Source organism: Arachis ipaensis, chromosome B01 (assembly GCF_000816755.2).
Source record: "Arachis ipaensis cultivar K30076 chromosome B01, Araip1.1, whole genome shotgun sequence".
NCBI classification, from domain to species: Eukaryota; Viridiplantae; Streptophyta; class Magnoliopsida; order Fabales; family Fabaceae; genus Arachis; species Arachis ipaensis.
Genome location: NC_029785.2, coordinates 31,586,308 through 31,596,339, shown reverse-complemented (window position 1 = coordinate 31,596,339; position 10,032 = coordinate 31,586,308). Strand labels below are relative to the sequence as shown.

Here is a 10,032-nt window from a genome sequence, read left to right as displayed (position 1 = left end):
ATGTTATCAGTTGCGGGCAACCTCGGTGACAACCGAACGTCATCCCATTTCCCACAAATGACATTCCAGGCATCAGATCTTAATACAAATGCTTCAAACCTAGATGATCCTGTGGTTATCTCCGTCCAGCTCGGAGACTTGTTGGTACAAAAAGTACTCCTAGATCCAGGTAGCAGTATAGACGTCCTATTCTACTCAACCTTCCGTAAGATGAAACTCAGTGATAATATACTCCAACACACCACGGGCGACCTAGTTGGCTTTTCAGGTGAACATGTCCCAGTGATGGGATCCGTGTGGTTACAAACCACACTGGGTGAGCATCCTTTATCCAAAACTTCTGATGTTCAGTTCCTAGTTGTTGATTGTTTCTGTCCATAAAACCTAATACTTGGTCGACCATTTTTAAATAAGTTCGGCGCTATTGTATAAAAAAATTCATCTTTGTGTCAAGTTTTCCGTGCAAGATGACCTTATCGCGACCATTCACAGCGACCATCGGGAAGCTCGCCAATGTTACAACATCAGCCTTAAACAACCAAGCCGAGATATAGATGCCCATGTTAACAACATCAGCAGCACCAACAAGCTCCAATCACTAGCCAACCTTAACCCAAAGGCCGAATTCACTGAAAGGCCTACACCAACAGAGAACCTGCAGAAAGTTTACTTTTATAATAATCTAGACAAATTCACTTATGTAGGTACAACTCTCAGCTCGGAGGACAAACTCTCCCTAGAGAAATTTTTGTAATAACACGTCGACCTCTTTGTGTGGACACCTGCTGATATGCCTAGAATTGACCCTTCAGTCATTTCCCACAAACTGGCATTAGATCCATCTGCCCGACCTATAGGTCAGAAGAAAAGAAATCTGGGTATTGAAAAGAAACATGCGTCCTTGGAAGAAACCAAGAAGCTCATCAACGCCGGCATTATCAAAGAAGTTCGGTTCACAACATGGCTGGCGAATGAGGTAATGGTAAAAAAATACAACAGTAAATGGCGCATGTATGTTGATTTCACAGATCTCAACAAAGCATGCCCCAAAGATGCTTATCCCTTACCCTCTATTGACTCTTTAGTAGATAGTACTTCAGGATATAGAACTTTAAGTTTCATGGATGCATATTCTGGTTATAACCAGATTCTAATGCATCCCCCTTACCAAAATAAAACTGCATTCATTACTGCCTATGGAAATTACTATTATAAGGTTATGCCTTTTGGACTTAAGAATGCAGGTGCCACATATTAGCATCTAATGGACAAAGTCTTCTCAAATCAAATCGGCAGAAACATGGAAGTGTATGTCAACAACATGGTAGCTAAAACAAAGCCCGACGATAATCATTTGGATGACCTGCTGGAGATCTTCAACCAAATCCGACAATATAACATCTGACTCAACCCTGAGAAATGTGCCTTTGGAGTACAAGGGACAAGTTTTTTGGATTTCTACTCACAAATTGAGGCATAGAGGCTAACCCAGAAAAATGCCGAGTAGTCTTGGACATGACGAGCCAACAAATGATTAAGGAGGTCCAACGCCTAACAGGGAGACTTGCTGCCTTGTCTAGATTTTTACCATGCCTAGCCTCCAAATCTTTCCACTTTTTTCAGACGTTAAAAAAGAAAAATAATTTTATTTGGAATCAGGATTGCGAAAATGCTTTTTCTAGCATAAAAACGATAATTTCAAAACCTCCTATTTAACAAAAACCCCTACAAGGGGAAGAGCTTTACTTATATTTATCTGTTACTAACTGGGGAATAAGTTTTGTACTTGTCATAGAAAGACAAAAGCAGCAACAACCGATTTACTTTATCAGCAAGTGCCTGCAGAATGCGAGCTTCACTACTCGAAAATTGAGAAATTAGCTCTAGCTTTGATCTTTTCAGCTCAGCGTCCTCGGCCATATTTTCAGAGTCACAGCATCATTGTCAAAACAGATCAACCACTCCGACAGGTGTTGCATAAGCTCGAGCTTGCAGGCCGACTTATTAAATGGTCGGTCAAACTTTTAGAGTTTGATATCAGATACTAGAGCAGAATGCCGGTCAAATCCCAATACCTAGCAGATTTTATCACCGAATTCACTACACCATGCCCGAAGAATCAGCTAACGGAGTGGACACTCTATGTGGACAGATCCTCAAATCCGCAAAGGTGTGGTGCTGGGGTTTTTCTTGAAGACGGCTGAGGATTTGTGATCGAACAGTCTCTACATATCTCTTTCAAAGCCAGCAACAATCAAACTGAATACGAAGCCCTGATCGCCAGCCTCAAACTAGCAACAGAGTTAAATATCTCAGAAATCAAGGTATTCTGTGATTCATTGCAAGTGGTGCAGCAGGTAAACAATCTCTTTCAAGTCAAAGATCCATTGTTGGGAAAATATCTTGATGTTGTAAAAACATTGATCTCAAATTTTTTGAAATTTGAAATCAATTATATACCCCAAGAAAGAAACCACCGAGCTGATATTTTATCAAAGCTCGCTAGTTCACAAGCACCCACTTCATCTCTTTATCGATCTACACTTTCATCTCCAAGTGTAAATTTAACAGAAATTCTGAGTTTAGTACAAGCCGAGGATTGGAGGATGTCGTGCCTCGAATATATCAAATATGGAATCATCCCATAAGAAACCACTAATGCTTGAAAATTCCGACGACAGATATCATTCTTCACCATATACAACAACTCCTTATATCGGCGAGGTTTTTCTCGTCCTTTGTTAAAGTGTTTATCCAGGTCAGAGCTAGAGCTTGCACTAGCCGAGGCTCACGAAGGTATATGTGGAACACATGTTGGGGCACGGAGCTTATCCTCCAAGATCTTACGAGCAGGTTTCTACTGGCCAACACTACAAAATGATTGCATCAAAAAGGTCAAAACATGCCCAGGTTGTCAAAAGCACAGCTTGATCATACACTTGCCAGTTGAGGAACTGCATAACTCCGAAGTAAGTTGGCCTTTCAACCACTGGGGGTTTGATATACTCGGCCCCTTCCCCTTAGCACTTGGACAGGTAAAATTTTTTATTGTCGCTATCAATTACTTCTCAAAATGGATAAAAGCCCTACCTCTGGCAAAAATTGCATCCCAGCAAATGATTTCTTTTGTCTGGAAACACATTATCTGTCGATTCAGCATACCTCGGCACATTATCACAGATAATGGTCGCCAGTTTGTCGATAACAAATTCAAATCTTTTTTGCAGAATTTAGGAATCAAACAACACTTCTCTTCGGTAGAACATCCATAAATGAATGGATTAGCAGAGGCCGCGAATAATGTCCTCCTACATGCTGATGCGCGGAAAACTTGTCTCTCAACAAATCTCCCTTCGGCAAGTGTACCGAATTGTCGTCAAGTAAAACTCACAATAGAGTGAAGTCGAATCCCACAGAGATTAACGGATTAAGCAATCAATGGTTAATTGATTATCCTAGTTAGACGAATCATAATGGAGTGATAAGTAACAAGGAAATGTAAATTGACAGAAAAGTAAAGAAAGCAATAAAGTATAGAAAAGTAAAATGACAAGAAAAGTAAATGTAAGAACTAAAAATAAAATGAACATTGGGATTAAGAGATATTGCAATCCTCCGGATCATGTTCATTCTCATCTCTTCCTCAATCAATGCACTCATTGATCTCCTTGGCAATCTTAAGTGATTGAATTACAATTTCTTGTAATTCAATCTCTCAAATCTTGATCAATAGCCAATTCCTTGGTCAATTGCTCATGAGAAGAGATGAAGTATGGTCACTGATTATACCACATGCATTTCCCAAATCAAGTGTTGGAAGGATTATAGTCACATATCCATCCACACCCAATTTGGTCCAGCATGAGAAAGCATTTCTAGCTTGATCTCTTCATTCCTCTTTCAAGGTTCAAAAGAGATCCAAGTCTGAATAGCTCCTTTTCCAAGATAACTATCCAATTGGATGAAGATCGAAAGCTTTCAAGTAAAATCAAGAGAAAAGAAAGAAGAAGAAGAATAAGAACTACAATTGATTCATTGAATCACAATAGAGCTCTCGAACCCAATGTAAAGAGTTAGTTGATCATTGCTCTACCAAAATAGAAAAGAAAGAAAGTGCAGAAAAGTAAAGATGAAGATTGAAACTGAAAATAAAACTTCAAAATTCATAAATGAAAAGTATAAAGAAAGAAAAGGAAAAGTGTGTGAGGGAAGGGAGTCCGAAGACCCCTCTTCCATCCCCAATTCCAGAATTCTCCAGACTTGTCTAACCTAAGATGATTTCAATGTAAAAACTAAGGCCTTTATATAGGCTCTCCTAAATTACAAAATGAAATTAAAAGCAAATTACAATTAAATGAAAATTCCTATTCTAGATGCTTCTTATGGCCTTGATTGGTTGACAACTGTGGGCTTGCTTGCTTGAGCTTTGAAGTGGGCTTGAGAGAGAAGTGAGTCAAGTTGAGGTCTAGGTGCTAAAGTTAGTGCCAAAGTTAGCCAAACTAACGCTACAAGTGTGGCGTTAGTGCTAAAGTTATTGTGGCTAACGTTGCACTTGCTGCCCAGTTGGTGTTTTTGGGGCTTAAAAGATGCCTCTTGTTTGTACTCCAATTTTATGCCCACTATAGAGTATTATATATCGTTGGAAAATTCTGAATGTCAGCTTTCTAATGCAACTGGAATCACCTCAACTGGACCTCTGTAACTCATGTTATGCTCCTTTGAAGTGGACATGGTCGCTGGCATATATGCCAACGTTACTGGAAATGTTGATTGCCAATAACGCTAGCGATTTCCCGTTTCTGAAGCTCAAACTTAGTGTCCACCCCATACTATTATATATCGTTGGAAAGCCCTGGATGTCTACTTTCCAATGCCTTTGAAAGCACGTCATTTGAAGCTCTACAACTCGAGTTATACTTCTTTGAAGGTGAAAAGGTCAGTTGGCCTAAATACAGGCTGATACCATGTTCATCATTACACTTTCGGGGCAGGTTTTCTCCCTCAAATTTAGTGTCAACCATGTAGTGCCATATATGCTTGGAAAGCTCTGGAATCCTACTTTCCAATGCCACTGAAATCACCTCATTTGGAGCTTTGTGGCTCAAGTTATGCGTGTTTGAAGAAGGCATGGTCAGGCTGCCAGGTGGGACTTTTGCGCACGTTAACTACCACGTTAACTAAGTTAACGTATGTTAACTAAGTTAACGTGGGAGTTAACGTGGCTTATTGGGGGCTTGTGAGTTCACTCCAATGTTAGTGAGAATGTTTGGTGTCACTAACATTGTCGATCACCACCTTTCTCCACGTTAGCTTCCACGTTAACTAAGTTAACGTGGGAGTTAACGTGGCTTTGTTGTAACTTGGGCCAACGTTAGTGACAATGTTGAATGTCACTAACGTTGGCTTTCCCCCTTTCTTTTTAACGTTAGAGGCCACGTTAACTAAGTTAACGTGGGAACTAACGTGCCCACTTATGAGCTTGGTCCAACGTTAGTGATAATGTTAAGTGTCACTAACGTTGGCTCCATTTCCTTTCTTCAAGGTTAATGCCACTAACTTTTCCCACTAACATTGGGGCTTTCCTTCCTTCCACGTTAGTGCCTACGTTAGTGTAACTAACATAGCCACTAACGTGGCTCTTCTCTTCTTCTTTTGGCCTGAAATCAATCAAACAAAGTGCATCAAAGTCTTGCTCTTAATCATGGATCATGCATCATCCAATTTATCATATAATTCATGCAAAATCCTGATGAAATCATGTAAAATGCACAATGTATTCTTGAATCAAGATGTAAGTGAATATCCACCCAAAACAAGCTTATTTCCTAAGAAAATGCATGAAACTACCTTAAAAACAGTAAAAAAAAGGTCAGTGAAACTGGCCAAGATGCCCTGGCATCACAACACCAAACTTAAAGCTTGCTTGTCCCTAAGCAAGTACTAGAACAAGAGAATGATGAATGGAATGCCACGAGAAATGAGTCATTCTTGTGGAGGTCATGTCCCTGGTTTTATAGTGGTTTCATGCATAGCAACTTAGGTTCATTCCTAGCTTTCAGACCTTTATCATGTCCTAGAATACTCACTGTGATTGCATCCCATGAGACTTTTATTCATTGATCCTTTTGTTGTCATTTCAGGGCTTATTTTTGTTCTTAGGCTAAGTGCTCTGTAAGGGGGCAACTCTTTAAAATAAGCTTTCAGCCAACACTCCCGAACCAGTTGGTTCAAGGTGCTAGGTGTTGAAGCACCCCTAAGGACTTACTTGCTCAAGTCTCTCCCCCATACATACACACCACAGGCACATAATTTATTTGTTTTCTTTTCTTGAGACCTTGGTGTCCAGCACCTCTTTGGGTTACTAAATGCTCTGTAGTGAGGGTTACTCTTGATAGTGGACTTTCAGCTGATAATCCCGGGTTAGTTAACCCAAGTTACCAAGTGATAAAGCACCCCAAAGAGCTTATTCATCCAAGTAGATCCCTCACACAAGAGCACCACAGACACATGCTTCAAGATTAAAACCATTGGTGCCTAGCCTTATTGCTTACTTTTTTTTCTTTTATTCTTCCACTTTCATTGTTCTTTCCCTCTTTCTTATTAGGATCTTCTTATTTAGCTAGTCTTATGGGGTGTGTCTCAAGCATAGTATTCATGACAGATAGTTGTCCTCCCACCTTATGGTTGAACCAACTTAGCTAACTTATGACCACACCATAAACTCATGAACTTACTCCATAGTATGAACTCTACTCTGGTCTTATGAGTGGTGTTGGCATGGTACTTTGCATGAAAGTTAAGTGGCAACACCAAACTTAGTGTGCCACTGTCAATTTAGAATGTTGCAAGTACCTAGTGAAGATTGAAAATCAAATTGTTGCATGGTAACACCAAACTTAGAGTGCAATCATATGCCAAATTATTGAAAGTAAACTAAACAAAGCAAGAAAATTTTACCTACGGTTGGGTTGCCTCCCAATAAGCGCTCTTTTAATGTCATTAGCTTGACATGTTGTTCATGACTTTCTTCCTCTTCTTCCAGTTTGTTAAGAGGAATGACCTCAAGAGGAAAGAGGAGCCAGTTAATGCCCCTTGTTTTGAGTGCCTCTCCCCAGCAAGCCTTCTTCTGTTGTTAGCTTGAGTAAACTTGCTTGTTGGGGTGGGATGGGATGGCTTTTGGTTGACCTTTTCTTCTTCATGAATATTGTCCTTCTTTTTTTGGTCACCATCCTTTTTTTAGTGTTCATGTTGATTGCCTTTACCACCTTGATTTCAGGATTTGGGTATTGTATGATGGGTGGAGCATCCTCTTCATCAAGAACTTCTTGAATTGGTGGTTCAATGAACTCACCCTCTATGCAACTCTCTGTTTCATTGGAGTGTGGGCTCCCTTGATTGACTTCCTCATTTGTTCTTGACCTTTGAATGAACTCCTCTGTTTCTGGAGAGAGTGAAGTGGTCTCTCTTTGTGCTCTCAGCTCTTCAATGAATTGTTCTTCAGAATAGAGTTGTGCATTCTGTCTCAATTTTTCTTCATGGTCCCTTCTTGCTATTTTCTCCTCTTCATTTGTCTTTATTATTTCTTCAAGGAGGAGCTCTATCCTAATGAGTTTCTCTTCTTCTCTACTTCTTTTGAGCTCTTCCATGAAGAATTCCATCCTAGCAAGTCTATCTAAAGGTGGTTAGGTAGGTTGTAATAGTTGGGCGGGGTTGGTTTGTGAATGGAATTGGTTGTTTTGTGGTTGTGTGTTCTGAAAGTGGTATGACTCTTGTGGGTAGTGGATTGAGTTTTGTGGATGGTGAAATGAATTGTATGGATTTTGGATAGACTTTTGTGCTGAGGCATACTCAAATGATGAAGGATTTAGGCATGTGAAACTTGGAGGTGAGGTTGTATAATTGAGAGGTGATGGCTCTTGATGAATGGGGTATGAATGAGTGAAATCTCTGTGACTTTGATCTTCCCAGCCACAACTTGAGTAGTGATCAAAGTCATCAAAATATGGACCATTTTGTGACCCTGGGAAGCACCTCATTTCATGTTCTTGATACTCCCACCCACCATGAGCATAGTAAAGTGAATCATTCTGTGGTGGTGGAGAGTTTCCCATGAAATTTGATTGACTAGAATATGATGGATGCTCCTTTCTTTCCTGCAGAAAGCTCTGTCTCAAACAATAATCACCAAAAGAAATTGGAATCTCCATTGTCACAGATGAGGAAATTTCCAGTGAGGCAATATCACAAACAGTTAGTTAGCAAAAGAAAATAAAGAAATAAAAGAAAACAAAGACAAAAGAAAAGTGTCTAATCTAGTAAATCAATCAACCGGTAGTTTGTTAATCACAATTAATCCCCGGCAACGGCGCCATAAACTTGATGCGCGGAAAACTTGTCTCTCAACAAATCTCCCTTCGGCAAGTGTACCGAATTGTCGTCAAGTAAAACTCAAAATAGAGTGAAGTCGAATCCCACAGAGATTAACGGATTAAGCAATCAATGGTTAATTGATTATCCTAGTTAGACAAATCATAATGGAGTGATAAGTAACAAGGAAATGTAAATTGACAGAAAAGTAAAGAAAGCAATAAAGTGCAGAAAAGTAAAATGACAAGAAAAGTAAATGTAAGAACTAAAAATAAAATGAACATTGGGATCAAGAGATATTGCAATCCTCCGGATCATGTTCATTTTCATCTCTTCCTCAATCAATGCACTCATTGATCTCCTTGGCAATCTTAAGTGATTGAATTACAATTTCTTGTAATTCAATCTCTCAAATCTTGATCCATAGCCAATTCCTTGGTCAATTGCTCATGAGAAGAGATGAAGTATGGTCACTGATTATACCACATGCATTTTCCAAATCAAGTGTTGAGAGGATTATAGTCACATATCCATCCAAACCCAATTTGGTCTAGCATGAGAAAGCATTTCTAGCTTGATCTCTTCATTCCTCTTTCAAGGTTCAGAAGAGATCCAAGTATGAATAGCTTCTTTTCCAAGATAACTACCCAATTGGATAAAGACCGAAAGCTTTCAAGTAAAATCAAGAGAAAAGAAAGAAGAAGAAGAATAAGAACTACAATTGATCCATTGAATCACAATAGAGCTCTCTAACCCAATGTAAAGAGCTAGTTGATCATTGCTCTACCAAAATAGAAAAGAAAGAAAGTGCAGAAAAGTAAAGATGAAGATTGAAACTGAAAATAAAACTTCAAAATTCATAAATGAAAAGTACAAAGAAAGAAAAGGAAAAGTGTGTGAGGGAAGGGAGTCCGAAGACCCCTCTTCCATCCCCAATTCCAGAATTCTCCAGACTTGTCTAACCTAAGATGATTTCAATGTAAAAACTAAGGCCTTTATATAGGCTCTCCTAAATTACAAAATGAAATTAAAAGCAAATTACAAATAAATGAAAATTCCTATTCTAGATGCTTCTTGTGGCCTTGAAGTATTATATATTGTTGGAAAGATCTATATGTCATCTTTCTAACGCAACTGAAATCACCTTAATTGGACCTTTGTAACTCAAGTTATGCTCCTTTGAAGTGGACATGGTCGCTGGCATATATGCCAACGTTACTGGAAATGTTGATTGCCAATAACGCTAGTGATTTCCCGTTTCTGAAGCTCAATCTTAGTGTCCACCCCATACTATTATATATCATTGAAAAGCTCTGGATGTCTACTTTCCAATGCCTTTGGAAGCGCATCATTTGGAGCTCTACAACTCGAGTTATACTTCTTTGAAGGTGAAGAGGTCAGTTGGCCTAAATACAGGCTGATACCATGTTCATCATTGCACTTTTGGGGCGGGTTTTCTCCCTCAAATTTAGTTTCAACCATGTAGTGCCATATATGCTTGGAAGGCTCTGGAATCCTACTTTCCAATGCCACTGAATACACCTCATTTGGAGCTTTGTGGCTCAAGTTATGCATGTTTGAAGAAGGCATGGTCAGGCTGCCAGGTGGGACTTTTGCCCACGTTAACTACCACGTTAACTAAGTTAACGTGTGAGTTAACGTGGC

General features: G+C 39.4%; 1 protein-coding gene across 1 annotated transcript; it reads left to right on the top strand.

Annotated features, from left to right (window-relative positions):
* LOC107605090 lies at positions 1-1,258 on the top strand. Its single transcript, XM_016306843.1, has 3 exons — positions 1-367; positions 468-704; positions 813-1,258. The coding sequence occupies exons 1-3, from the start codon at positions 1-3 to the stop codon at positions 1,256-1,258; spliced, it is 1,050 nt and encodes a 349-aa protein (XP_016162329.1).